Source organism: Rhizomucor pusillus (genome assembly GCF_041956525.1).
Source record: "Rhizomucor pusillus strain CBS 183.67 unplaced genomic scaffold VTP01scaffold_4, whole genome shotgun sequence".
Lineage (NCBI taxonomy): Eukaryota > Fungi > Mucoromycota > Mucoromycetes > Mucorales > Lichtheimiaceae > Rhizomucor > Rhizomucor pusillus.
This window is the reverse complement of record NW_027192146.1, coordinates 1,034,252-1,061,644: the sequence shown is the minus strand read 5'-3', so window position 1 is coordinate 1,061,644 and position 27,393 is coordinate 1,034,252. Positions and strand designations below refer to the sequence as shown.

At 46.2% G+C, this 27,393-nt stretch overlaps 13 protein-coding genes across 13 annotated transcripts; 4 read left to right on the top strand and 9 right to left on the bottom strand.

The window, feature by feature from the left end:
• Window positions 1–275: 275 nt before the first annotated feature.
• Window positions 276–2,574, top strand: VTP01DRAFT_7730 (uncharacterized protein; the record flags this gene model as incomplete). The annotated part of the gene is made up of 8 exons (XM_069386774.1): window positions 276–287; window positions 358–996; window positions 1,061–1,225; window positions 1,293–1,573; window positions 1,634–1,719; window positions 1,785–1,869; window positions 1,946–2,021; window positions 2,092–2,574. 8 exons carry the CDS (start codon window positions 276–278, stop codon window positions 2,572–2,574), a joined length of 1,827 nt encoding a protein of 608 aa, XP_069242195.1.
• A 304-nt stretch (window positions 2,575–2,878) lies between these two features.
• On the bottom strand, window positions 2,879–3,557 carry VTP01DRAFT_7729 (uncharacterized protein; the record flags this gene model as incomplete). Its single annotated transcript, XM_069386772.1, has 2 exons — window positions 2,879–3,318; window positions 3,383–3,557. 2 exons carry the CDS (start codon window positions 3,555–3,557, stop codon window positions 2,879–2,881), a joined length of 615 nt encoding a protein of 204 aa, XP_069242194.1.
• A 2,424-nt stretch (window positions 3,558–5,981) lies between these two features.
• Window positions 5,982–6,342, bottom strand: VTP01DRAFT_7728 (uncharacterized protein; the record flags this gene model as incomplete). The annotated part of the gene is made up of 2 exons (XM_069386771.1): window positions 5,982–6,149; window positions 6,217–6,342. The coding sequence occupies 2 exons, from the start codon at window positions 6,340–6,342 to the stop codon at window positions 5,982–5,984; spliced, it is 294 nt and encodes a 97-aa protein (XP_069242193.1).
• Window positions 6,343–8,366: 2,024 nt separating this feature from the next.
• Window positions 8,367–10,987, bottom strand: VTP01DRAFT_7727 (uncharacterized protein; the record flags this gene model as incomplete). Its single annotated transcript, XM_069386770.1, has 7 exons — window positions 8,367–8,605; window positions 8,659–9,314; window positions 9,404–9,507; window positions 9,568–10,406; window positions 10,466–10,574; window positions 10,658–10,717; window positions 10,781–10,987. The coding sequence occupies 7 exons, from the start codon at window positions 10,985–10,987 to the stop codon at window positions 8,367–8,369; spliced, it is 2,214 nt and encodes a 737-aa protein (XP_069242192.1).
• A 1,035-nt stretch (window positions 10,988–12,022) lies between these two features.
• VTP01DRAFT_7726 (uncharacterized protein) lies at window positions 12,023–12,788 on the bottom strand (the record flags this gene model as incomplete). Its single annotated transcript, XM_069386769.1, has 3 exons — window positions 12,023–12,265; window positions 12,335–12,524; window positions 12,583–12,788. 3 exons carry the CDS (start codon window positions 12,786–12,788, stop codon window positions 12,023–12,025), a joined length of 639 nt encoding a protein of 212 aa, XP_069242191.1.
• Window positions 12,789–12,925: 137 nt separating this feature from the next.
• Window positions 12,926–14,233, top strand: VTP01DRAFT_7725 (uncharacterized protein; the record flags this gene model as incomplete). The annotated part of the gene is made up of 5 exons (XM_069386768.1): window positions 12,926–13,061; window positions 13,131–13,367; window positions 13,430–13,930; window positions 13,996–14,025; window positions 14,097–14,233. 5 exons carry the CDS (start codon window positions 12,926–12,928, stop codon window positions 14,231–14,233), a joined length of 1,041 nt encoding a protein of 346 aa, XP_069242190.1.
• Window positions 14,234–14,268: 35 nt separating this feature from the next.
• Window positions 14,269–15,135, bottom strand: VTP01DRAFT_7724 (mitochondrial 37S ribosomal protein bS1m; the record flags this gene model as incomplete). The annotated part of the gene is made up of 1 exon (XM_069386767.1): window positions 14,269–15,135. One exon carries the CDS (start codon window positions 15,133–15,135, stop codon window positions 14,269–14,271), a length of 867 nt encoding a protein of 288 aa, XP_069242189.1.
• Window positions 15,136–15,397: 262 nt separating this feature from the next.
• VTP01DRAFT_7723 (uncharacterized protein) lies at window positions 15,398–16,796 on the bottom strand (the record flags this gene model as incomplete). The annotated part of the gene is made up of 7 exons (XM_069386766.1): window positions 15,398–15,535; window positions 15,627–15,756; window positions 15,823–16,190; window positions 16,253–16,308; window positions 16,392–16,454; window positions 16,518–16,596; window positions 16,695–16,796. 7 exons carry the CDS (start codon window positions 16,794–16,796, stop codon window positions 15,398–15,400), a joined length of 936 nt encoding a protein of 311 aa, XP_069242188.1.
• Window positions 16,797–16,921: 125 nt separating this feature from the next.
• On the bottom strand, window positions 16,922–18,526 carry VTP01DRAFT_7722 (uncharacterized protein; the record flags this gene model as incomplete). Its single annotated transcript, XM_069386765.1, has 1 exon — window positions 16,922–18,526. One exon carries the CDS (start codon window positions 18,524–18,526, stop codon window positions 16,922–16,924), a length of 1,605 nt encoding a protein of 534 aa, XP_069242187.1.
• A 160-nt stretch (window positions 18,527–18,686) lies between these two features.
• Window positions 18,687–21,811, bottom strand: VTP01DRAFT_7721 (uncharacterized protein; the record flags this gene model as incomplete). Its single annotated transcript, XM_069386764.1, has 17 exons — window positions 18,687–18,711; window positions 18,776–18,856; window positions 18,921–19,030; window positions 19,097–19,237; window positions 19,295–19,451; window positions 19,507–19,796; window positions 19,859–19,994; window positions 20,054–20,166; window positions 20,227–20,328; window positions 20,390–20,521; window positions 20,590–20,739; window positions 20,792–20,907; window positions 20,970–21,133; window positions 21,203–21,342; window positions 21,400–21,543; window positions 21,601–21,720; window positions 21,791–21,811. The coding sequence occupies 17 exons, from the start codon at window positions 21,809–21,811 to the stop codon at window positions 18,687–18,689; spliced, it is 2,142 nt and encodes a 713-aa protein (XP_069242186.1).
• A 381-nt stretch (window positions 21,812–22,192) lies between these two features.
• VTP01DRAFT_7720 (uncharacterized protein) lies at window positions 22,193–22,813 on the top strand (the record flags this gene model as incomplete). Its single annotated transcript, XM_069386763.1, has 1 exon — window positions 22,193–22,813. One exon carries the CDS (start codon window positions 22,193–22,195, stop codon window positions 22,811–22,813), a length of 621 nt encoding a protein of 206 aa, XP_069242185.1.
• A 75-nt stretch (window positions 22,814–22,888) lies between these two features.
• On the bottom strand, window positions 22,889–23,329 carry VTP01DRAFT_7719 (uncharacterized protein; the record flags this gene model as incomplete). Its single annotated transcript, XM_069386761.1, has 3 exons — window positions 22,889–23,006; window positions 23,072–23,239; window positions 23,295–23,329. 3 exons carry the CDS (start codon window positions 23,327–23,329, stop codon window positions 22,889–22,891), a joined length of 321 nt encoding a protein of 106 aa, XP_069242184.1.
• Window positions 23,330–23,516: 187 nt separating this feature from the next.
• On the top strand, window positions 23,517–27,121 carry VTP01DRAFT_7718 (uncharacterized protein; the record flags this gene model as incomplete). The annotated part of the gene is made up of 12 exons (XM_069386760.1): window positions 23,517–24,036; window positions 24,104–24,493; window positions 24,554–24,612; window positions 24,683–25,345; window positions 25,411–25,558; window positions 25,627–25,732; window positions 25,795–26,054; window positions 26,120–26,172; window positions 26,237–26,316; window positions 26,388–26,498; window positions 26,563–26,627; window positions 26,691–27,121. The coding sequence occupies 12 exons, from the start codon at window positions 23,517–23,519 to the stop codon at window positions 27,119–27,121; spliced, it is 2,886 nt and encodes a 961-aa protein (XP_069242183.1).
• Window positions 27,122–27,393: the final 272 nt, after the last annotated feature.

Here is a 27,393-nt window from a genome sequence, read left to right as displayed (position 1 = left end):
ATATATATCGGACAGGGTAAAAATCAGCAGCAGCAACCTTGATGTGTTAATTCATCCAGGCCAATTCAATATCATTGTCAAAGGGAAAGACAATAGCTGGTATCCTTTGATGTCCGCAGATCATTTTTTGGTTTCCCAGGTGACAAAGAGAGGTACGAACGGTGGCAAACTCTCTCTCTTACAGAAAAAACCTCTCTTACCTCCGCTCGAGTCAGCCAGCCAGCCAGCCAGGGCAATCCAAAAGAAGAAGAATAAGCTTCTTGTTACAGTAATATATGCTCGATTCTGTAAGCGGCGTTTACTCGATTGAAATGAGCGAGGCAGGAAGCACTTACCAAGGGTATACACACACAAAAGTCTGGCCAATCGTTAGGCGGAAGCTTTCTTTCTCGCAGACACTCGGCAGGCGATGCCATTCGAAGCAATTCGCCTGGAGGAACCACGCTGGAGTCGTACCCACCGTCGACACCCGGCCACGAATGTCAGGGCTTCAATGCACCTGAAGGCAGCTACTGCTTAGCTCATCAAGTTTTCTTCCGCTCGCTCACGCCCATGTTCTCGGTCGGAACGACGGCGAGTTTAGTCTCGATAAAGTACAAGGAAACAAAAGGCAGCAACTTGAATAGATATGAGCCGCAGCCTGGTGCACGTTCGTTCCGAATATCAGAGGATAACGACGATGATGAATCGCACTCTAACAACAGCAGCGCTAGCCATGCGCCTCCGGAAACAACTAAATCCACGCCATTTGTGACCCCTACTCCTTCTACTTCGACGTCGCCTACCTCCACTTTTTCATTCTTGTCGCGCAACAGCAGTAACCATCGCCGTAAATCAAAGACAAATATCACAAAAACCAATTCTAGTTTTGTGGCACGTATCGTAACCAATAGCCAGCTTGCGAAAATCCTCGTTGCTAGGACAAGCGAAGATACCAATCTATTTTACAATTGCGGCTCTAATTTCGTGTGGATGGATGCTTTTGGAAACCCAAAGGTAAAACAGAGCAAAAAGGATGGCAATAGGAATTTGGAAGCACTTATGGCATTGCGGCGTTCAGGAACCACTGTCGCGCGTCGTTTTTGCAAAAGCTTGTCCTACTTCGCACGACGTCAATTTGTTGACTCGGGGGTCTGATCATCTGGATATCATTATTGGATTTTCCACGGGCGATATTGTATGGTTCGATCCGTTATGTAACAAGTATGGAAGGATAAACAAAGGGGTAAGGACACAAAGCAACTATCCATCCGCTCGTCGTGTTTTTTAGTTAAAGGGGCAGACTTGTACAGGGCATCATGAACCGATGCGCAATAACCATGATCAAGTGGCTGCAAGGATCAGAGAGCTTATTCATGGCAGCGTTTGCAGACGGTAGCATTATGGTGTTTGATAAGGACAAGGAAGACGAGGCATTCCATCCCGGCGATGGGTCGCCTCAACCGACCATTTACAACGAGAAACGTAAACACTACAGTACAGGCACTGTGAATAATACCCATTTTCATCATCATCCTGCTGCTACTTCTCCTCCTCCTCCTCCGTTGCCGGTCTCGGAGAATCCGGATCTGAGGTAGGTATACATCGATTAATGGGATAACAATAGCATATTTACATTTATATGTAAAAACAGATTAAAAGTAACGAAACCTCCTCCGAAATTTTCTGCCAAGTGTAACCCTGTGTCTCACTGGAAGTTGTCCAACAAATCATGTACAGGTAAGGCTTCCTTTGCATGTTTATCCTTGAGGTAGAGATGTACTAAGCGAAGAACGATGTGTCAGCGTTTGCATTTTCCCCGGATTGTCAGCATGTCGCTGTTGTGAGCTTGGATGGTTCGCTGCGTATTATCAACTTTGTCCATGAACAGTACGTTGTCTTTTGCCTTTTGCCTTTATAGTGGATCTGAATAGAACGTGGCTAACACTTGTTACGATCATGCTAGACTGTGTGATATCTACAGATCATACTATGGAGGATTGACGTGCGTCGCTTGGAGTCCTGATGGGCGCTACATTCTGGTAAATTTTTCATCTGCAAACGAGAGAAACTTGAATCAACTGTAACTAACGACGACGATGATGGATATAGACTGGAGGTCAGGATGATCTAGTGACTATATGGGCGTTCCGAGAGCAGCGGATCATTGCTCGATGTCAGGGCCACAAGTCGTGGGTGACTGGTGTCGCGTTTGATCCATGGCGCTGCGACGACAAAGTTTATCGATTTGCCAGTGTAGGCGAGGATGCACAGTTGATCCTGTGGGACTTTTCGGTGAATGCTCTTCACAGACCAAAGGCAAGGACAAGTACGCGGTTACGCGGTGCGTCCGTTTCGTCCCACACTGGTCCTATACTGCCAATGATACCAGAGCAGCAACCCAACATCCATCCAGTGCCATCTAAAACCCAAGTGCCTCTGATGCAGCCTACCGTGAGCAAAACAGTCCACGCTGATCCATGCGTGGGTGTATATTTTCGCGAAGAAGCTATCGTCACTACCGATCGTCGCGGGCGCGTCAGTGTCTGGAAGCGGCCTTCTTTGTCCTCACCAAGCAACATACCTACTGAGTAAATTATATATATACTTTCCTTAATTAATCTTGTATAAAAAAGATAACCTTTCTGCGATGGATAAAACAGCGAGAGCAGCTTTTATTATACGACTTAAAGTGTACAGCAAATGAAGAAAATGGGGAACAGACAATGTTTGTTTAGCCACCGCACAGTAGAGTAGATAGTAGAAAAGAAGCCCTTTGTGCATAGCAAGGAGTACTGTTTTAAAGGGGTGCTTGCGTGCGGGGTGATAGAAAGCAAAGGTATACTCTAACAATTGCAGATCAGGTAGAAAAGAAGGTAAGGATGTAAAGCCATTATGATTATAGCATCAAGGCGACGCCAGCAACGGCAGCGAGGGCAAGCAAAGTCTTTGCGGCCAATCCAAAGTCCTTGCTGGAAGGAGCGCCTGCAAATATGCTGGAGGGGCCAGAAGCATCAGAGCCGGTAGCGGAGGCAGATAGGGAGGAGGAAGCAGCCGAGGCAGGGCGGATTTCAATAGGGATATCGAGCTGGGTGTTTGTGGTCTTGTCAAGGAACACGACCTGGTATTGACCGGGAGTCAGAGTCTTGGGGATGGCGTAATTGATCGAGTGTTCGTAATACGTCGTGTTGTCCTTGGTCTTGACCGACGAATCGGTTTTGGTAGTGTCAGCGTTTTCGGCAATGACGATGGTTGAGTTGGAGCTGCCTGCTGCAGCGCCGCTGGCGCTTGCGGACGCCGAAGCGCCTGCTGGCTGCAAGAGGATCTCGAGGCTCAAAGCTACATAACGCCCAAGTCAGTACATATATTCTTCACCAATAAATTCAGCGTTAGCAACACTCACCAGAGGTATCAACTTGGGAGAAGAGCTGATAGGTGCATGGTAAGATTTGGCCAGCGACGTACGGACCATTGGACACGGGGCTTGATACATTGTAGTTGCGGGTAGGAGCAGTCAACTGGGCAGCAGCGCCCCAGGCAGAAGCCAAGAGACCAAAGGTGATGGCAAGCACTTTCATCGAGAAGAACAAGAAGAGGTGGAAAAAGACAGGAAAGAAGAAGCAAGAGGCAGCAATTCAATGTTGTATGTTTTTTTTGCAGTTGAAATTTTGTGTACCCGACCCCCTTTCAACCCCTATCCTTGTTTTGGTCTCCGAGCACCTGGTGGTGGCACATTTGGCGGTCTTTTTGTAAAGGAAAACCCAATTTTATTCTTCCTCACGAGGCAGCAGCGCTGCTCTGTGGAGACTGCTGGTCGGACCACTTGGTTTATTATTATTCAAGTACCTGCAGCTGCAGAGCAACGGTACACTTGAAACGATGTACCGGTCAGAAACCAGACAGCGCCCTCGGGCCAGCCTACACTGAGGAGGTGCACGGGTTCACAACGAATTATCTTCTTTTAAAAACATCGAACAAACATAACAAATGATTCGGTCAGACTGGCAGGCTGCTCGGTAAATGAATCATTATCTATATTTGACAGATCGCTGCTGCCATGATTACTAATGAAACTTTGAATTGCTGACCAGGTTTTCCTTTCCGTGGCATTTGGACGCTTCAAAGACGAGTGGTGGATCTGGCCCACACATGTTCCATCGTAGCACTCTCTGCCACAAGCATAAATCATGCAAATAATAATCCTGCATTTGCATTTACAGCTGCTGCTACGTGCGGCGCTGATAATCCACACTTGTATTTATAGTAACAAAGATATCCGTTCATGAAAGGCCGGAACCGTATACGCTGTCCAAATGGTCAAGCATTGCGCGTAGTAAATGCATGTCACTATCTTTAAGCTTAATCAATAATGTACGTACCACAGCTGACTGTGTTTTCGAAGCCTTATTGCTGGAGGTCTTGTTTATGATCTCGATCGTCCAATGTATTATGCAAAAGACAAAAAGATCGTCGTGGGAGTCACGTCTTTGCTGAAAGGCGAGCATAAAGGCAAAGCTGTTTGTAATCTCTTCTCACATGACTTGTATATGTACAGATCCTTCTCTCTTTACACTAGGCGGCGGGGTATGATCGACGCTGTCTCTATCTTTCTGGGGTCACTTTTTTGTTGTGCAACATCAGACCTCGTCAAAGGTTGGTTTGTCAACAATGTTACACAGCACCCGCGTCTGATGCGTATTTTAAGGAAAATCATGGGCTATAAATTGCTACATCACCATCTTGAGCAACCGTCCTTCTCAACGGCGTTTGCGACATACAAATTCGAGCTGAAAGATTAGCAGGAAAGGTCCTCCTTGTTAAGAGATAATGCTCTGTTCATTACATTGTAAAAGTTTTCCGAAAAGTTCTCTAGGTCGGCTTCCGGACGATATATATGAATGCATTGGTAATTGATTGTACTTTCGGTGAACGCCGGCGTTCGTGAGACCGACCAGACTTATTAATGAAAAATTGGTGGTTGCATCTTGTTAAACTGTAGCGAACTTAAGTGACAGAATCCCATTTTACTGCAGATTGAGTTTTGATATCACCTTTCGGTGCCAGCTGAAATAGGTGGTTTTCAAAACAATAAGTGAAGCTTTGGACCGAGCAAATCTAGGAATATTTTTGTCTGCGGTATTGACGATTATGGGTTTTCCCCTTTGGAGTCTTGTCCTGTTCAGGACAGGAAATTGTCTGTTTGAGTCACAGCATCATGAGAATTCAAACTGTGTCTTTGGATGTAACACACAACGCTGAATAATAGAGGAGATTAGCGCCAGCAGAGGAATGTTTTCTTGAAGTCATATGTAACGAGGGACATGGATCCTTAAAAGTTGCCCTTTTCTGCGACAATTGCCGTGCACCATCACAGCCAAATACGAAGGTTCCAAGGAAATCCTTGTATCACTGCTACTACAGTTTTCTTTTGTATGAATATTTATTCGGCGGTGGACAACATGTCCATCGGTGGTAAACCGAAGATAAATGGAGAAAAATAAACAAAAAATAGCTAACTCTATAGATCAACGATTGAACAGAATCATATAAGACTTCTAGCTTAGGCGATGCGGATGGAGGCAGCAATCGCTTCTGCTACTACTGTATTAGGGTCAAAAGATGCTTCGTCGAAAACATGTTGCCAATGGGCTTTCCATATCGATGCGATCGTACATGCAACGATGTGGGCCCATTCTAGTTTAAAGTGCGGAAGAACCTTATAGCGAATGATGCGAACGTTCAGGATATCTCGGCAAGTAAGGGATCGTTGCTGATTTAAGAGTTTGTAACAAATTTGAGACCAAATGATCGATTTCAAAGGACAGGTGAGGATGAAATGCTGCGGTGATTCAGGTTGGTGACAGAGCGGACACAGAGGAGAAGGGAAACGGTTCGGTAATAGCTTGTGTAGACTTCCTCGACAAGGAACAAGCTTGTTATGGAGGAGGAGGTTTCTGTAAAGGATAGTGCGGGCATGATGAGGTATGGACACTTTCCGGAAGTCATTCCAGGCTGCAGCAGAGCCTCGAGGATAAGATTCTGGCATATCTTTCCACGGAGTCAAAAGGCTGCGGCGGAATTCCTGGCGAGTTGATGTTATCGCATTGCAAAGTTAACTTGCCCAGTTCAAAGATGGTTTCTTTCAGAGAGTTCTTTCCAGTTTGGTAGTCCTTAGGCGAAAAGGTATAATAAAAATTTAGATTCTGTCAGAAAAGCAGGATCTGCTTTCTTACTCACATCAATTATCTGCTGTAATCTTATCACCTCGCCAGCTTCAAAGTCGGGGCAGGTCTTCAAATGATGGTCGTACCTTTCTGAATGCATTTCCGACAGCAAGGTTTTTACCCAATATATACTCATCATACTTCGCTGTACTGATCCGGTTTCAGCAGAAGAATATGCTGGATTGCCCTGAAGCGCACCATTCGAACTAGATTTTCCATATGATTAAAATTTCAACTTCCAATCGTATGAGCTGCTTCTGTGGTAAGATCCGTTGGCCTTGATCTTGCTGTACTTTGAACTTTCGTTACATAATCTTGTAAACGCTGGTCTCAAACACGATATTCTCCTCGGTGCTCCGAACAAGCTCAGTAGCTTTGGTCTGCAAACGGAAGAACTTTTCGGACGGTTTTCAACACAACGAGGCGTTGCGAATTTGCATAATCGGTCTGTCGCGATGGAGATGGCGATGTGTTGTTTGTCCGCTAATAACTATGCGAGTATTCCTCTCATCTTTAAAGAGACGGTAATCGGGACAGTTGACCCAGATTCGCTTGACTGGTCCAATTTGGGCGAGGAGGCCCATTTTCGTAGGGAAGGTCCAATAAATTTATTCGTGGCTCAAGTTCAGACCAGCACTGTCCCAGTGACTGATCGATTTCTTACTGCATTGTACTAACTATTGGTGTTTATATGTAGAACCTTGCAGCCGAAGTGGCACGCAAAGTTGATTTAGTAGTTTCTGGAGATCAGCTGATTCCAAAATCAAGAAACAAAAAAAACCGATTGAATGATTTTTATTATTCACATTATTATATGTGGTGTGCACATACATTTATATCCAATAAACCATTGAAGAGTATAGGAAGTATAAGCACGTTTTTAAGTCACTTCCCTCATATGAGAATCCTCATCTCTAGGCTTATCTACTTGCATCGCGTTAGCTCGAGATTTCTCCGCAGGCTTCTTTTGCATATACTGTGTTGAGCTGTCCTTGACCCGGTTGCTCGGGTTTTCGGTACACGTCGTGGCGCTAGAGTGTGGTGAAAGTACACTCTCACATCATATATATAATTTTATGTCCTAGCTGTCATACTAGATTACATCGTCGTATCTAGTGATTTATTTCATGTAATCACAATGAATAACCAAAATAGATTGCTGTAGGTGGCCAAGATAGCTTTTACAAATATATTGCAGTATCTTGCATCGATGAGCAGATGAGCCTACAATGAACGAATGGGCATAAATCTTGCAAAGCGAGAGTTAACTTTTCCAGCCAGTGCTCTCAACACAACTCAACAGACAACAAGTTGGGATAGCAGAATGATAGGTAGAGTTGCAGGCTGCAATACTTCTATTAGTACATGTCACGAATATTGCTCGTCGTATACTTTCGCTTGGAAGTTTTCCACGCAGCCTTAAGCGACCTCCCTCTCTTCAGCGCATGGTGACCAAACACAAGGCTGCACAGCCCCGCTCTCGGACACTAGCGTTGTCTGATGTTCGGTCTCAGTTGTCATAGAAAATAAGCCGGACCAATGCAAACAGCCAAGGAAGCATATGAAGAGACTTAACGGGCTGCGAGAGACATACCGAACGGTCGTCGCATTTTGCTTATTCCTCATGTCTGGATCATTTAAATATATTGAAGAGCTTGCGGAAGACAGTATCATGATGAATCGGGTCACGCGTTAAATCCCACGGAAACATCCTCCGAGTTTGTTTACAGTACGGCATGCATAGGTCAAGTGACGATGCTTATTCGCGTTAGGGCCAACGTCATTCCGCATGTGAGCCTTTTTTAGTGCCATCGAAAGAACAAGCAGGATACAAAGCTTTATTCTTAGTTATTATCATCATAGTTTCGTGCAAGAGAAAGAAAAATAAGGTTTCATAAGTAAAATGGCATGAACTTCGTCTGGGTATGATGTAAAGCATAAGAAAAGCCAGGCTGTTACTACTGTTACTATGTCAAGCGTGTTTGTGCATGCTGTATATTAGAGTGATTTTCATATCTTGTTGTCAGGGACCATACATGATTGAAATATATGTACATGCAGCAAATTTTGTGGTGTATGTATGCGCGCGCAGAGATATATATATATATAGAGAGGGATGGATGCAAAGATATGTAGAGTGAGAAAACGTATGATCCTTTTTTACTACTGTTGTGAGTGGGAGTAAACTTTTGCTTTTTTCTCGGAATGTCCTGTTTGTCTTTCCACAGCAGCTTCAGTGCCAGGAGAGAGTGATCTTACGCTTGGTATAGTAGTGTATGGAGGAGGAGGAGTTTCCGAATGGAGTTGTCGCACCATCGAGTCGTAATACACTGCCGGTCCAGTATACATATTCATTGATGAGCTGTCCATACCCGACGCAGCAGAAGCAGCAGCGTAAGAGACTTGAAATCAATGACTTAATGTCTTTGAGGTGTAGAGTTTGTATTTTACTCACCTTGAGAAGAATCGGCAGTGTTTCCATCGTTCTCGTAATTATTATTATTATTGTTATCTGCATGTTCGTCACCGTCGTCCTGTGCCTGCTGCTGCTGCTGATGCCAGTCTCCTTGGTGGGTATAGTTTGTACCGGGTATTTTGGCAATAACTGTTGTTGCAGCAGCAGGAGCGCTACCCGCGATGGGCGATAACATTTCTGGGAAAGCTGTGCTGATAAAGTGTCCTGAAACATCTGGGCCAAAGTAGTAAATAAAGTCGCATTCGCCGCCGCCGGCAGCCTCGTCCCTTGTGGAGGAGGGATAACTGTACTGGCTCTCAGTATTCATGGCAGACGAAGAGGTCGTTTCCGATGACTGCTGCTGCTGGTGCATTGTCGCAGCGCCGCTTTCCGTCGTTATTGTCGGCGACGGGTCAGATTCGCGGTACTGCGACACTGTAGGCAAGCTGCCAGTACTGTGACGAGGCGGGGCCATTCTAGACTTGCCCTTGTTCCGGCGATCTTCCGTGACCTGGACTTTGTTGTTGCGGTTGGACGAGTCTGATATTTCGTTGCCATCGTTCCCGTTGCCATCGTAGCTGTCTGCAGAACCACTGCTACCCGAACTGCCGTTGCCGTTGTTGTTTCCATTGGAGCTGCAGTCAGCCATACTTCCACTAAAAATCACCAGTCTAAGTTTTTATTTTTTTTTTTTTTTTTTTGTCGTCATCAATGTATATACGCGCAAAAAAGTCCAACACTGTACCTGCTAGGAGACCCGGCTTTCGACCGTTTGCGTGCACTGCCTGCTAAAAGTCTGTGGTCAGCTTCTTGCTTGCTCTTGAATTCTCTGAGATATTCCTGGTGTCTCTGCAACAAAGCAGTCAGTATATTCGTTGGTGCCTGCAAGGGTAGGGGCCAATTGCTTACCCTGTATTCGGGAGTTTGACGATACTGTTCCAATGCAGCGTGGTAGTGATCCTTGGCAACGACAGCAGCCGTCTCGTAGGAAAGTTTATCTTTCCGACTGAGATGTTTCCACCTCTCACCCACAATCTTTGCGAGCTGAGCAAAGGACAAGTTCTGATCTTTGAGCTGAGCGCGTATATCGTTCGAGAACATTATATACGCCGAAGGCGGTTTCACTGGCGCGTTCTTGTCAGCTTTAGGGCGTTTCTTGTATTTGCGCTTGGGCGGCATCATTGTCATTGTGGTCGTCGCGTTCGGACGCGTCGAGGACGATATGCTGTCTTCTTCGTCATCGTCTTCGTCATCGTTGGAAGATCCGCTTAGTTTGTTGGTGCCAGGTACGTTTTCCACTGCAGAGACTGGTTGCTGCGCTGCTGCGGTGCCCGCAGAAGTAGCAGCAGCAGCAGCAGCAGCGGCGGCGGCAGTGTTGGTAGAGTCAGTGGTACTGGTAGCTTGACTGCTCTCTGCCGACTGTCCTCCTCCTCTTTCAGGTTGCTGGTGCTGAACCGCTTGCGATACTTGAGCCGGTACGGTTGTTTGCGTTTGAGAAGAAGGTGGCTGGATGTGTCTCTTTGAGGGTGAGCCGGAGGACGACGAATCCGCATTGGTAGCGCTGCTGGACTTTTTCGGCGGCGTTGTGAGGGACGTGTAACTGCTTGCAACGCTTTCACTGCTAAAGTCGAGACTTCGACTATGGCTACTGCCGCCGCTGCTGCTACTAGTGTTTCCATCGCCGCCGCTGCCGTTTCCGGTGTTAGCCCAAACGGGACCGGGTGGACGTTGTACGAGCCTAAGCTGGCCTAGTGATGATAGGTTACGTTAGTGCGTCTTGTTCGGGTGTGTATATTGCATGCACTACCGATTCTTGGGTCGATGGTATTGAAAGTTGAGGTCGACGCCGTGAAACTTATCCACAATGGATGATGGCGAGGTATTCCTTTTAGGGTGGCGATTTCTCGCTGAATCAACTAGAATATCGAAGAACAAAGTGGTTAGAATATTCTTATTCATGCACAACCGGTATAACCCGCAATGCATATCTATGACGTACCCTCCGGTGACCACGCTTAACATTCATGACGATCATGTCGTCTTCGCTTACTTCGCATAACTTTTCCGGAAATTTTAATTTTAGCGACAACGAAGGCCTTTGGCCCATTTGCTTTTCACTTACGGATTTCAGAGAATCGAACCCTTCGTTGATAAACACTGATAGATACTGCGACAGTTTGCATTTATCCAAGAAATCCTTGACTTCCCGGTGTCCCACATCGTTCTCATTGTACGGAACAACAGCTACTGTCGACACGTCGCTGCTAAGGTCGTTCGCGGTCGTCGTTTCTGATGATGCTGAATGCACTGTTGGAGGTATAGATGACATGTTTTCTTTTTTTTTTCTCTTGGTTTTTTAATCGCTTATATAATTGTTGTAATTTTTCTTTTTGTCAGGATAAAGTAGTATACAATGTTTTTTTTTTCACACTCTTGACAGAGGTGGTTGTGATGTGCCTTTATGCCTACAAAGAGCGTTGATGGATAAGTAAATGAAAATCCAGAGTGGTTGGAATGCAGAACGAATGATCTGCAATTTATCTATACGTACATTCAGCAAGTGCTTGGTACGATTTGCCGAAATTGGAGATGGAAGGAAACAAGAAAAAAGAATAAGGGGTACAGAGGTGTGCGAGAACTAAAGCTTAATATCGTTCACAGACCGATCATCGTCCGATCGCCAAAGGATTGTTTATATCCCGACAGCTTGAGGCAGACTAAAAAGGGCGAATGGCTTTCCTAGATCCAGAAAGAGTGGAACTTAAGTTGGGGAGTTTCCAATCGTATGGAATTTTTAGCACTAACTTTGTAGGGAATCGAACTTGTCTACAAGTTTCCCTCGATTTCTTGCGAAAATACCGAAGCAGATGGAAACATCTATCGCCATCGATTATATTCTACCGAACATTCGAGAAGTTCGAGAAGAAGGCTGTTCTATAATATCCTAGCTAGCTAGCGTCGGTCTAGATGCATAGACCATTGCCTCGGACACTGAAAAAACGCTTATCACGAATAAAGTTTTCCTTTGGCTTTGCACGTTCTGTTACAATGAGACAAGCTGGTCAGCAGACTCCCCTCTCTCTCTCTCTCTCTCTGAAACTTTGCATGTTTTTTGCCCCTTCCCCGGCTGGTAAGTTTCAACGCAAACAATGACAACAAAAACAACAAAGTAGCATTCCCTTATTGGGAAAAAGTGGGGTATACAGTCAAAAAGGAACTATTAGCATTCCTTGACAATGTCGTTGGCGGTTACATTCCTCTTGTTTGGATGTTATATTCCAGATGTCAACTAATCCAAATGACATTAAAAATTTAAAAGCACTACACGGCACGTACAAAGAGAGATATCTATTCTACTTGAGAATTAATTCTTTAGATTTGCGTACAAGATAAGCGGCCAAGTAGCAATGAGGTAAAGGCGTTGCATATGATTCTCGAACAAGTGGAAGAAGTCGAATAATGGTGCTACGCCGCGTCGTTCGTCATTCTCTGGCTCATGCCTCGAAGCGACTTCTAGCTCCTCGTATAAGACTCTCTCGATCATATCGAGTATGCCGAAGCCGAACTGCCCAAGGTAACGACAGGGTAGACCAGGCATGGACGGCATCTAGAAGAGCATGATAGATCTGACCGTATGCATTGCACAGTGGTTTGCACCGCAGGCAGATCGCGAAACCACCGATGTCGTTCTGATGTTCTGTTGAGAGAAGTACTCCTCTGTGTAAGATAGGTGGCTCGCTGGCCTTGCGCCATACAGAAAAAAAGCCGGTTTAATAGTCGGTTGTGATCCATCTTGACCATCGTTGAAAGACAGATAGACGCTTGCTAATGCAAAGGTCTCGCCAAATTCGGTTCCAATGGCTCCGCTGAAAGCGCGTTGCTGAGATCATAAACGGTGTTAACGGCAAGCCCTGCTGATTTTGCCCTTGCTGTGGTTTCGCCGTGTCCAGTTCAGAACTAGTTGTTCGCGGATCGAGTCCGGGAAGATCTTTGCTTTTCACTTTGACTTGTCGCTCGCTGCAACTGATGATAAGCAGATGCCTGGCTGGTTCCAGTGGGTGGATCGTCCAATTCTTTAGTAGCCAGTAACCACCATCAACAAGGGTATCAAGAAACGCGATATTTTCCATCTTGACTGTGGTACAGGAAGTGTTGTTGCTGCCCGGGTGACACAACAGGCGTGAAAAAAGGGGGGTGGGGGTAGGGAACCAAGGATTGGGGCTTGATATCCGAATTGGGTCGTCGTTTTCGCGGCGGCGGTCCTTGCATGACATTCCTGCTGCACTCTTTTGGTTTCAACGGGTTTGCACAAACGACGCGTAACTCTGGCAGCACTTGGCTGCAGACACCTGGCGTTAAACGCGTACTCCTCGCGACGTGGGAAACGACGGTCATTGAGAAAAGTAACTCCTTTTGAATTGCGACATTCCAGTGAGAGATTCTGACATTGTTACGCGTGGTTACAAAAAAAGTTGACGGATCGATCGAAGTTTGGGGCTACGAGCCGCGCCAATCGACGGCGCTTTGGAAAGACCGAAAAATCAGCAGCATCTTTGGCGATCCCAACACGCTGCTAGGTGTCGTAGATACGCAAGGGACCGTTTGGTGCGCAGACGCCACCAAGGATCCCAGCGTTGCAACAAAGCTGACCTCTGGTGCAAAGCAGGCTGCGTGTTGTGCCATCCGCGGACAAGTTTATGTCTTGTACAGTCAGTTCGGTGAACTAGCTTAAATATGGTATATACATCGTAGTAAATAATAATTTTTTTAGGTTCTGGAGAGGTGCAATGTTTTACAAGGTTCGGTGATGACGATGACAAGAAGCTTGAGTTTACATCGGAAAAGCTTTCTGTACCACCTGTTTATTCCCTCGCAGCGTCTCACACGCACATCTTGCTTTACACCGCCGGGTGGGACCCAGTCTACGGCCGAGGCAGCAATCGATTCTCTCAGCTAGGTCAACAAGACATCGGTCAGGAATGCGAAGCGCCAGCTGCCATCGAGTTCTTTGCTGGACTCGGTCTCGATCAAGAGAATGGAATGGTAGCTTGCGGATTATTCCACTCTGCAGTCGCTCTTGCAGGTGACATGTACACGTTTGGATGGAGGAAATCGGGCCAGTTAGGATGGGGCGTGCAAGATGAACACAACGACAATGGTGATGATGGTATCATCCGGATGCCTGTTTTTCTCGATCAGGACGGGCAGCAAGTGGAAGAACTGCATATTGTCAAAGTAGCATGCGGCTCTGAGCACACTGTGGCAATTGATGGTAAACAAATAAAACGGCAGCGGCGTAGCAACTAAGTAAATATGCTAATATTTTTGATGTGACAGATAAGGGAAGAGTGTGGACATGTGGCGGCAGTAAGAAAATGAATGCTCATTTGAAAGCAAGGCATCAAAAGTAGTAACTTTATACTCTCTTCTTGATACAGACAAGTATGGGCAGCTGGGACGAACCACAGAAGCGGACCATGATCCGTACTTCCGACTATGCACATCATACAACGGCAAAGCAGTTGATTGCCATGCAGGGCGATGGAATACTTTTATAAGCACAACAGCAGAATAAACTTGATATATATATTACACAGTGACGATGATAATCTATTTTTCTTCTTCATCATCCAGAGAAAGTTGGCCGAGCAAGTTCATGACCAGTCGATGTTCCGGGTTCTGTACTTCGGTTGAAGGCTCAACCGATTTTCTGCCATAGTTCCACATATTGTCAGCCTTGACCTCCTCGTCCGGGAAGATCTGTGATAACTTGGAGACGCCTCGTGGGAACGGTCTGACGACGACCTGCGGCCGGCCGTATGCGTCGATAGCTGCCTGTTCAACGTAGAACATGCGTACGCTGCGGTCACCAGCATTTCTAAAGAACTCTTGTGTGCTCTGGGATTTCCGTGCTACTGCGACAATACCGACGATACCGATGGCGTGTCCCATCTGGTCAACGTTTAGATATCTACCGGGCACGGCGTAGTTCCATTCGGCTTCGTGGTGGCTGTATGTAGGACCGACAACGGGTGTGGAAGGAGTGTCGCTAAACGTGATGCGCAGATATTCAAATACCTGGTCAGGTGTCACCTCACCCTGCTTGAGCTTGCGCTGGAATGCCGGAGCACGCTTTGCAATCTTTTTCAAAAACGATTTGAACTCTTTAGGTGTCATTAAATACACATTGTGCTCTTCGTGTTCAGGACGTGGTGCAGGTTTTCGCGAATTGGGGAAGTTCTCCTTCCATCGTTCGATAAAGTCGGCCTGTCCGAGTGCAGACTTCCACGGCGTTTGGTGTTCGGCAGTGTCGAGTGCGGTGACATTGATTTTGGGTTTGACATTGGGAAGATTCCGCTTCAGTCCCCAATCGCCTTGCAGTCTGTTCCGCAGCGGCGTCTCGTATACTTGTTTTAAGGAGCGGTCAAAGGACGCTAGCCGCGATTGCCGGAATGCACTTGCGAACGACCGTTCCATGGTTAGCTAATGTTGTTAAAGTAGTGCCTGGGATAACCAACCCAGCCTGCAGTATCGGGGCACGGTTGTCAACACATTTTCGTGACTTGCTCTCTCTGGGCGGACCAGAGCTGGACGATCCCAGCAGTTGCGGATTCAGCGTTCAGTGAACGGACGAACACATCTATCAATTGGATAGAAACGCGACAGAATAATTTAGAATGTGTAATGTACAATAGCCTTTTTTCAATTTATTGTGCAGACAAACAGACAATTTGTAGTTTTAGTTGGAGCCGTGGCGAGACATAAACATGTTAGTAGCAGCAGAGACAGCCATGTCAGTCAACATGCGCTTCTTCAAGCTTGGCTTGTCATCCTCGTCATCGTTATCCTCTCCTCGCTCAGCCAGGATCTTGACAAGCTAAAGTACGATGGCGTTAGATGTGAGTACAAACGGATTTGCAGGAATTTTGCCGGAATTCCACGGGGGAAACCTGGTCCTCCATACATACCTCAGCAGCAGCAAAGCTGGAAATGAGCTTCTTGGAAAGGGAATAGTCGACTTCCTTGCCCTCTTCCTTTTGCTTCTTTTCCCACATGTTGTAGGCTTGCCAAGCGACAGCGCCGGCAATAAGTTCATAGCTGATGCATAGTGAATAAATAAGTAAACGGGACGGTTGGGGGACTATGCCATTTTAAAGGATTTACCTGAGATGGGACTTCTTTTTCTTTTCTTCGTTCTCATAGATCTTCTTGTGAGCCTCATGGAGCTTCTCTTCATCGAGGATGTCCTTCTTTTTATCATCGTGCCAGCCCTTCCAGCTACCGAACCAAGCTCTCAAGCGGGCGCGCTTCGAGTCATCCTCTTCCTCGTCGTCCGAGTCGACCATCTGCGGAGGGTCAGCCGGCTCAAAGGTCCAGAGCTGGTTGGTGTTGTCCTCTTCCTTGCGCTTGTGCAACACAACACGAGCATCGGGCTCGGAATCTTCATGTCGAATGTCAAGAACCTTTTCCGGTTCGGAAAGCTTGTAGATGTAACCTGGCTCAGCATCGTAGCCGAAGCGCTGGTCATCAGCCTAAAAGAACAAGGTATATGTGAGTAAAAGGAGGTTACGTACGCTCACTTATTTCCACGTACATTTTCAGCCTCTTTCATATGGTCAAGGTAGAGACGCTTCTCCTTTGTAAAGATAGCTGCCCAATGTGACGCGCATTAGCGGATTACACAAGAATATTCTAGCGGTACATATGCATGCATGCATGCTTGCGTTTCTTACCCATGAAGCTCTCGGCAGGGTTGATATCGAGCACCAAGCCGGATGCCTTGTTGGTCAAGAAACCTAAGAGGACGCGCGTCCGAGAGTCAGCAACCTTCAAACCGAGAGGAGTACGCGGAATCTTACCATCCTGATGGATCCAAAGCTGAGAGTCTCTCTCAGGAGACTCGGGCTTTTTGGAGTCCATGACAATCTTGGTTCCGGGCTGTTTGTGCGTAGAAAATGCGCGTATATGTGAATAATCGGCGTCCTGTCTCCGCCCGCTCCCATGACGGCGATGCTGTATTTACTGCTCCAGCGTACCTGAGCTTCCTTGGCATCACCTCTCAAGTCGAGGCACAAGCCGTTCAACTTGGAGATGATATAAAAGTAGCCGATGGGGAATGTGCTTTCGCCAACAGTCATGTTTAGAGAGAAAGAGAAAACAAGTGCAAGAGAAAAGAGTACACAAGCTCGGGGCGGATGCCCTTTAAAGCTTAAAGGACCCTATTTATTACAAGCTCCGAAAATGGTCGTGCATGTTTCTTTTTCTATGATGACAGCAAGAGCGCCTTGATGCGGTCCAAAAGCTCCGGGCGCGGGTCAACTTTTGATGGCGGCCACCACTTCTTAGTCTTGTCCTTTTTCAGCCTCTTTTTGACCAGTCTCGCTACCGACACCGTCTCCACAACCTGCTGCTGCACTGCTACTTCAGCAGCCTGTGTTTCTAAACTGATCTTGTAGAATGTCTCGAGCGCAAACTTGGTGTCACCAGAATCAAGCAGTGCGGATACAAGGCTATACATGGTATCAGAATTCGGAGGCACGCTGTGCTCCCTCATGTGTGCATACAGACGCCGCAGCGTTGCCGCATCGGGTTGGTTGCCGATTTGCATAAATAGCGCATTGTACACTGCTGTCTCGGGTTGTAATCCGTAAGCTGTCATTTGCTCCAACGCACACAGAGCTTCTTTGACTTGGTTTTTACGCAACAGATTCTCTATGTGTATCCGGAAGGTGTAGGCATCTGCTGGTGGTATATTGTTTTCGGGCTCTGCTGACGAACAGTCGTCGTCGTTGTTGTTGCTCGTTTCAGTGCATTGCACCTCCTCCTGAGCTTGATGGCCGTTTTCCCGCCATCGTCGTCGTCTTCTCCTTTTCCATTGCAACGCTCTGCACATATCAGCAAACACGGCATCCGCTTCGTCGCTTCTGCCGTTGCTCATGTAGCTTGCAATCACTGCGTTCCAGACAACAGTGTTGTTTCTGACATGCGGCATACTCTGTAGTTGATCCAGCATGCGCTCAACGCCGCTGAGATCACCCATCCTGCCCATGCTGCGCAGCAAGGTCGAGTATGTGTAAGCATCCGGCTGGATTCCCTGTGCAATCATATCGTGATACAAATGCTGAGCTGTCCGCAGATCAGGTACTTGCGATGCAATGTGTATAAGGGTATTGAACGTGACCAACGACGGCTTCATGTTGCGCCGTTGCATGTCCTCATACAGCGACAGCGCTTGGTTGAGATGTTGCGCACGCCGGTTGGGAACACAGTGTCCGCCCACCCAGTGCATCAATGCATCATACTCTATACTCCTGAGCTCGATGCCGCGCTCCTTCAAGTCCTCCACGAGATCTAGGATTCGGTGCAGATTCTTTTGCGTCGCACGGCCTCGGATAGCTGCGTGGAATAATCGTCGGTATGCTTTCTTGGTTATCTGCCGATGCTGTTGCTGCTCATACAACGTGTTGTATTTTGGCCATATCAGGTCAATGTCTTCTGTAGCGAGCAACCGATAGAACTCTGAAACTACCGCAGGTATCGGCCGCGGCGGCGACGTGCCGTTGCAACTGCCATGCCGTCTCTTGTTATTAAAGGTTTGGCTCTTTCCAACAAGCCATCGCAGCAGTTCTTGGTAATTCTCTTGTTTCCTGCCATCTGAGGATCTTTCAGTTGCAGTTGCTGGCCGTCCGAATTCTGCAGACATCTTTGCTGTATTGGTGGCTGCTGCTGCTGCACTGTATCTTCGCAATCTCACTCCTGTTAACGTCGTGGCTGCCAGCGATGTTCGGGCAGGTCTAACGCCATGTTGACATAGTATACATTGTGTACGACTGGGCACAGTGTTTATCCTGTGCCAGATCGGGCGCATATTGAAGTAGTTGCAAGCCGCAAAGCGGACCACCCATTCAAACGTGTCTTGAATCTTGTTTTAAAAGACAAGTCACAATGCCCCCAAAGGATATTCAGTTCTTGGGTCCTTTATAGTTTACAAAACAAGTTTTTGTGTAGACTTATATTATTTAATTAGCTTATATATGCATTGTGCGAAGTACTCTGCAGCGAGAGGAAAAAACGTTTAATACGAATCCTATATAATATTCGCTTATTTCTTCCTCACCTTGCCACGTTCTCCATGGCTCTGCGACGACCTCTGGCTCGGGGACTTGTGATATTTGCGGAAGATGGATCACGCAGCAGCCTAAACAGTATCTAGTCAGCAAAATATGTTCATCTGATTGCATCCAGCAGTGAGAACAACTTGCTTTTCAAATAAGATAATGACATCTCGGCCATCTACTCTGTTGTATTTTCGATTCTTGATTTGCGGTGTCAGGTATTCATCGGGTGCATCGCTCAGTGCAAGGTCAATAAGCTGCAAAAAATATTATCCAATGCTTGAGCATCGACCAGAAACTGTGTATTCTTTTATTTTTCTTACCTGTCGCAATGGAGTAATCGTCTCTAGGACCGTCGGGTCACCCAGTTGCTTTACAAAATCCTCGATAAACCGAACATCGATCTCAAAATTCTGTAACGCCACATCGGTCACCATTCTATGATCTGGATCTAGGATCAGGTTCTAAAGAGCAATTGTTCGTTATTTCTTGCCGCTTGATAAAAAACATTTTGTACATACCTTCATGGATCGACTTAGATGCTCCAGAGCATCAAAGTATATTAAGCTTTTGATGGATTCAGGCAAGTTGAGCAGTGCAGCGTTTGTCACGTTGGTGAGGAAAGTGACAAGGTCTTGCAAATGCAGACTGGGATGCCGCTGGTTCTCTGTCGTTTCCCTGATTATCAAATAGTAAGCATACGAATTCATCGAAAATTTTCATTTCATCGTACCAGTCATATTCTGATAGCTGCAAGAATTCATCGAGTTTGGAGTTAACAAGTTCAAAGATACGCTTTTCTGCCTTGCGTCTCGTCTCTTTGAAGGTCTGCGTAGCCTTCAAATGGATTCGGCCTGATCGGTGGAACGAACGGGTTTCCATGAGAAGCATTTCAAAATCTGGGCAGGTGGATTCAAAGTATTCAATGTTAATGATGATCTGCACAATTTGTGATAGGTTGGTTGATTCAAGCTTCTTTAGCAAAATTGCATTGACTTTTTGTATGAGTAGATTATCGACAGCCTGATCAATTGGTTGTTAAAATCCATTCCATAATTTTGCAAACTGATATTTACAATACATACCTTTTTTAATATATCATCCATCTCGCCGTGCGTCTGCGAGAACCCTTCGGCAAACTGGTAGAATTGATGGACAAATGCGCTTACATCGCGGCAGCACGTCGGGAAAACTTTGGAGAACGGTAACCGTAATGGAAATCTGTTTGCCGCGCCGTGAATCGCTGTATTCAGATTTAAACAGCAGAAAAAGATGCTTACCCGTGTCGCTTGAGGAATTCTCTATCAGGCCGGAAGCGGGTATATTGCATGACGTCTCGTAATTCTTCAGCGTTCTCTACCGTCATTGGCATACATTCATCTTCTTCCACGATCTATACGGCATGTTATATATCCGTTACCCAGGGTGGCAGCTTAGTATATTATCAACTTACCTTTTCAAAGACTTCGCTGTATTGATTGATTAGAAGCTCCGAGTATCGTTGGAAGAGGGTCAGCAAAGTTTCCTGCAATGGCTTGACAGAGTAATCAAAACTCTAGATATCCAATAAGTACAGTTTCCATATATATTGTAAGGACAATAATAACAGATCATACCTCTAACGTTTGTATAAACATGAGAAGTGAGAATTTGATGCGGAGGAAGAGTTCAGGATCACGGCATCCTTTGAGACTTTCAGAGACGACCAAAATGATCCTCCTTGTCACCATCTCCCACAATGCATCGACCTATAATCCGTTGCACCGTAAGAAGAGAGCGCGTACGTTCCGAATTACACTCTAACTTTTTTTCTCACCTCTGACTGACTCCGGAAGTCTTGGGTGTTATGCAGAATGATATGCTCAATAATAAAGAAACCAACAATATCTTGTAGCAATGCTTCAAACGGAGCCATGTTTCCATCTTTGAGATTGATAGGAGCCGAAAGCGCCAAATTTGCTTGCGCCTAGGCAAGGTTTAGCAGAAACATTTCTCATGTACATATTCATATTTCTTACTCGACGATCTTCTTCGTAGGATGCTTTGAACTCGTATCGTCGGCCTAATGTATCGTACACGTGAAGACACCGGTACAATGGCTCGAAATCGATAGCTACTTCATCAACGATACTGGCTAATAACGGCAATATTAGCTGCAGTTTTGTTGGGTATAGTTTGAATTTTTCTTTTGCTTACATTCAAGTCCTTCGTTAACTACCATTTCAATAGCTGAGTTTACATTGTGATGCTGGAGATATCGAAGCCTTGGGTTATCTGTTGTCTTGGCCCGCCATCTGTCTTGTCTTTCTTGCATCCGTTGCATAGCCAACGATCCTACCTCGCGGGAGACACCTCGGACACTATGAATACAAAGTGACAGCATGTAAGCATATTATTTTTTGAAGCCTATCTTGTGTCTATCCATTTACTTTGCCAGCCATTCTCGGAGTTGCATAGTAACGTCGTTTTTGATCTCATTTTGCATAACCGGTATCCCGTTGTTGAGGTGCTTTACAAAACTAAATGATGGAATTTCCTGAAGATGCTCGTTTTGAAGATTATCGAATGTCTAGTGTCCTCGATTGTTAAGAGAGATCGCTCGTGCTGCTTCGTTCTGGCGGCTTACTTTTAATGCCGAGTAATATTTCTTCTCTTCCATTAGATGTCCTGCTTTGTTTGCCAATTCCAACACTGCTAGGCTTTTCTGCAAAGCTTCAATTGCATCCTCCACATTCCGCTGCACGCGGCGGGCCTCAATAAGTTCTCGTCTCTATAGAACGCATCAGTCGGGGATCGTCGTTGTCGTTGTACAATGGTATCATCTTGCCTTTTCAGCCAGTCGGCTTCCTCCTGTTTGAAGAGCAATGTTCACGTCTGCAATTTTTTGACGAAGTGCAACCGATCCTTGCCGTACTTTAAGAAGCTGATCAATCGCTTGAACGAATTCCTACACACGCGCGTAAAGATACATATTCGATCTTTCAATTGATGCATAAATCTAATGTGCAGCCTTTTACCTGGTAATGCGTATTACACATGCGTTCGATTTCTCCATTCTTTTTTTCTTATCAAAGAGTCCAGCTGGTCCACAAAGGCTTCCTGCTTTCCTGTCTCGGTGATTTGCTTAATGACCGGCCCAAGCTGTTCCAAGTTCTCTGCATCATCAAGCGCCGCTGAAAAGGTAAGCTCTAACCCGCTGGCTGACACGTTCGTGTCCCCTTGCGCCATCGTCTCGGCTAACTTATCCAGGTGCCCTGGATCATTTCTCGTAACTGACATTGCTAGCAAGAAAGGGCGCTACTTAGTTCTTAAAAAAGAGACTGTGTGCAACGTGTATTTCACAGCATAGGGCATCGCACGCGGAGTTGGGCTGCTGCTGCTGCTCTCTTCCTCTTTGACAACTTTCTCCACAACGAACAATGCACGGCACATTGTCCTTTGGAAAGTTCCATGCCCAGCATTTCAGTGCGGCTCAGATAGATCAGTGGAGACGAATGCTAGCTTCAAACCCATTTCCGCCAGACGCTCAGGCATTTGCATACTACGATCACTATAACTCTTACTACGCGCCGCCGCACTATGCCTACGATCCAAACTTCTACTACTACTACTACTATGCAGACTACGGTCAAGGGCAAGAGTATGAATGGAACGAGCAGGAAGAACAATCTCAAGATCAAGAGTATGAACAACAACAAGAGCAGGAGGAGGAAGAAGAAGAAGGAGGAGGAGGAGGAGGAATGCTTTCGAAAGAGGCAATTGAAATATTTCAGTTCTCAGAGGCTTACAAAAAAGAACTTGAAGAGGAACAAATGTCAGAAAAAAGCGTTGAAGTACGTGACGAACTCATCGTACCGCACCATCGCAACGGCATAGAAGCATCGTCGACGCAACTTGTTCTCGCTGATCCTGACCGAAAACCCGAAACGGAGAGGATAGGTGTAATGGAGCATGTATTGAATGCAGCGTATCTCGAAAGTTGCCGTCCATCCAGCAACGAACCAGTGGTGCTGTGGCCTGTCATTCCTCTAAATCTGTAAACAGAGTGATACCCATCCCCTCCTCATCTGTGCATTTTTTTTCCTGTTTTCGGTATTGTTTCTTGCGCTTTTCGTTTATCCGCCGTGCAATGTACTTATAAACACAATCTCGTCATTGTTCTGCAATTCATATTCTAACTCGTCGCAAAGTTCCCAGTCAACATTGTTGATCAGCACCAGAATACCAGGTCGGCTAAGCAATAAAATGTTAATCAAAGATATTTTTTGTCCCGTCTCTCTTACTGGGCCACAACTTACACAGTATCCTTGTCTACAAATAACTCCTTCTTTTCAGTCATCATGTTATCGCGGATATAAAAGATCAAGTCGCGTAGTTTGGCAGGCTGGTGAGGATCAGCTGGCCAGTGTGCCGGAATCTTGAGAGTGTGTTGACGTTCATTGTTAAACAGCAGCTCCATGCCACCGCTAAGAAGCATTCGATTGAGCCAAAAGTCTTACAGAGCTTTGGGATCGCGTGTACCTGAACTCGACCTTTATGCTTAGATCTGCAGCCATTGTGCCAATCAAGAGAAGGTTGCGTGAGTGAGTGCTATGTGACTCTCTCAGACATAATTTTCCTGCGTTGCGCGGCGGGGCGGGCAATGAAAGGCCCGACGATGATGAACACGATTATTGTGCTTCTTTTTTTCTGCACTCTTTCTTCCTTTGTGTTTCTTCCACTTCCTCTACGTCTTCTTTCTCTATGGCGTCAGGCTTGACGGAGACGGCGCCAGCTGGCTCGTTGTCAGATCCTTTCCCGCCTTCGTACTCGACCGGTCCTTTCACTTGGGCCACACCGCTGTTTATTAGTCCCACTGCTCTATTGTCAATTATTACACTCTTTGCTCTCGGACGTTACCTTCAAACACGCACAAACCCATGGGTGGACTCCAGCTCAGGCTTAGACTCTAGGCAGCGCCGGCTGTCTCCACTGTCGAAACTTATTATTGCAATCGCACTGACGGTCACTGTGACATTCCTCGCCGATGCAGCGATCCTTGTTACCCGCGCACTTGTAGACGGTCATTGGACCTCCTCTGTGCTTGCTTACTACATTGCTGTATCGTGGCTCGCGTGGGTAGTCAACTTTGTGTCGCTCACAGACGAAGTGTACAAGTTTGGAGACTGGACGTGGGTGCAATATGCATTTTGGATGACAGCCGCTCTCTGCGACACACTCGTTGGATGGCTGTGGTTGGTGGCTCTCCTACGTCCTCGCCCTGGTACGTTTGCTCTTATCCTCCTTTCCTGTCTGTCTCTCTTCCTCCTTGTTCACATTTTTACTGTCAGGTACTATCTTTAGCATCTACGATTACGGATTCTTTGCAGCGTTCGCGACACGCTACGTGCTTGAGCTCGCTACTGCGTTCTTGTGCGTTGTGCACATTTTCAAGAAGCCTGCTGAAGAAGCAGCTCCTCTCTTATCGTCGAGTGCAAACGGAGCAGCGTACGGGTCTATTCAGGGGAACGCTGAAACATCTCGGAAAAGTGAGCCGAGTGCATTCTCAAACTTTTTTGGGAAAATGCGCAAGTTGCTACCCCATATTTGGCCACACAAGTCTGTAAAGCTACAGCTGCTCGTTCTTGCATGCTTTGGATTGATGCTCCTTGGCTTGGCTGTCAATGCCATGACACCGTTGCAAATCGGTAAAGTCGTTGACGGCCTTGGAGAAGGCAAAGGTAAATATACAACTATCATGTTTGCGCGAATGTTAATAACACATTATCTCATTTGTTTAGGCAGATTTGCCTGGGCTGCAGTCCTGACGTATGTCGGTCTCAGATTTCTGCAAGGCGGGGTATGCAAGATCTAAAAGGAAGAAGAAAATCATAGAGTGCTAACAACGTTGTGACCTGCTCTCTCTATAGTCTGGTCTTATCCAATCCATGCAGAACTGGCTGTGGATTCCTATCGGACAGTACACGACGCGAGAAATCTCGGTTAAAATGTTTACGCATTTGCACAGTCTATCGCTGCACTTCCACATCAACCGCAAGACAGGCGAGGTCCTGAGAGTCATGGATCGAGGCACCAGCAGCATCGTCCAGCTCTTGTCACAAATACTGTTTCAAGTGTTCCCGGCACTGGCAAACATTCTCGTTGCTGTTTTCATCTTTTGGTTCAGATATTCGCCGCCCTACGGTATCATTGTTTTCATCACCATGTCGCTTTATTTGTTTGTCACCATCGCACTGACAGAGTGGCGTACCAAATATCGCCGCAAGATGATTGAACTTGACAACTCAGCTCGCACTAAAGCCGTCGACTCTCTGCTCAACTTTGAGACTGTCAAGTACTACGGTGCAGAGGATTTCGAGATTGGACGATACAAGGATGCCATCATTGAATACCAAAAAGCTGATTGGAAGAGCTCATCTTCGCTCAACGTTTTGAACCTGTCCCAGAATGCGGTCATCACCGGCGGTTTGCTAGCAGGATGCCTGTTGTTTGCATGGGAGGTCTCGGAAGGTCGCCTGACCTCAGGTGACTTCGTCGCTTTCAACATGTATATGATGCAGCTCTACACACCGGTAAACATTGCTTTTGCCACCTTTGCTAACGTAAATGAGCTCTCTAATAGCGTTTTTCTGTCTAGCTCCATTTCTTTGGCACTTACTACCGCATGATTCAATCGAACTTTATTGATATGGAAAAAATGCTGGCGTTGTTCGAGGAGAAGCAGACTGTGCAAGATGCGCCCAATGCAAAGGATCTCGTTGTGAAGGAAGGACACGTCGTGTTTGGTAAAGTTTAAGCGGCAGCGTTGAAGTGGGAATTCTGGAATATATTTACCGACAGAAAACTGTTGCAGATAATGTATCTTTCAGCTACGATCCCCGCCAGAGAGCTTTGAATGGTATTTCGTTCTCCATTCCAAAAGGTGCAACTGTAGCTCTTGTCGGTCCATCGGGAGGAGGGTAAGTTGTCTTTTATGCCTATGGTTTATTGTTGGCGTCTGACGTTTCCATCCGTTCTCCAGAAAATCGACTATTCTTCGTCTGCTGTTCCGTTTTTACGATCCAGACTCTGGCCACATTTACATTGATGGACAGGATATCAAGCAGATCAAGCAGGCGTCGCTGAGACGAAATATTGGCGTTGTTCCTCAGGATACTGTTCTTTTCAACGATACTATTCTTTACAACATTGCTTACGGTGATATCCATGCACCCGAGGATGCTATCTTTAGAGCTGCAAAGGCTGCGCAGATTCACGACAAAATATTGACATTCCCTGAAGGTACGTTGTTTGTAAATTGTCTTAAAAAGTATTATCAAAATGTGTAACAATGCTGTCATTTGCAGGCTATGAGACGCGAGTCGGCGAGCGCGGGCTTCGCTTGAGCGGCGGTGAAAAGGTATGTAGCGAAGCACGCGCTTCTAGTAAGATTATTGTACTTAGAAATACGTCCCACTACACAGCAACGCGTAGCAATTGCCCGGACAATTCTCAAGGATCCTCCGATTATTCTCTTGGACGAGGCCACAAGTGCACTCGACACGTAAGAAATGCTGCTGCTTGATGGATGAGCGTGGAGCTAGGAAAGAATTTAACAGAATTTTTACATTGCAGTGGTACAGAGCGTCAAATCCAGCAAGCACTTTCTGCAATGACAAAAGACAGAACTACGCTCGTGATTGCACATCGTCTATCTACGATTGTCAACGCGGACTTGATTTTGGTGTAAGTAGACATGTTTTTTACGTGATAAAGTCTGATAATAGTAATAAATGTCTGTCGCGTTTAGGATCAAGGATGGACAAGTTGTCGAGTCAGGAAGCCACGAGGAGCTCATCAAGCAGGGATCTGACGGTAAATCATCCTTTAGATATTTATTTCGATGGAAGGGAAATACTGATAATATTCGACACTTAGGTGTGTACTATGAAATGTGGCAAAAACAACTTCACGATGACGAAGAAAGTGGTGCTAGCGGCGAGGCCAAGCTAGAGAATGGAAAATCTGATCTGCAAACGAAACAAGAAGAAACTATCCCTGCCATTAAATTGCCTGAAGAACCGCCTGCCGGACCCACAGCGCCCATTGCACCTATCGACACAATTCGTGCGGTGCCTAACGAAGAAGAGTCAAAATCCATCGTTTCTTCTCCCACAGAAATGGAAAGTTCATCAAAGCCGGCTGAGCAGGGGGCACAGGAAGATGAGCAGCAGGAACAACAGCAACAAGAAGAACAACAAAACCTGGAGGACAGCAACAACGCCGACGCTGCACGGTCAAACACTGGATCATCTGCCAAATCATCCTCTAACAAGCGCAAAAAAGAAGAAAAGCAAGAGCAAACGTAAATCGACTGTATTCTAATCAGCAATGGTCATATCATATCCCATTATCGATCCCAATAAACGGAAAGAGTTCAAGAATTTGATTGGTTGAAAACTCCACATAAAATCCATGTCCTTGCAGGGCTTTTTCGATGCTCTGAATAAGGCAACTATCCGGCGGAAGTTCCGGCCGGATCTTCAATTTGAGTCAAATGAATAGGCTTCGGTAAATCAGTTTATGCTGTAATATACTACGAGTAAACTGCCTTTTTCGCGGGCCGATTGCCGCCGGGAGC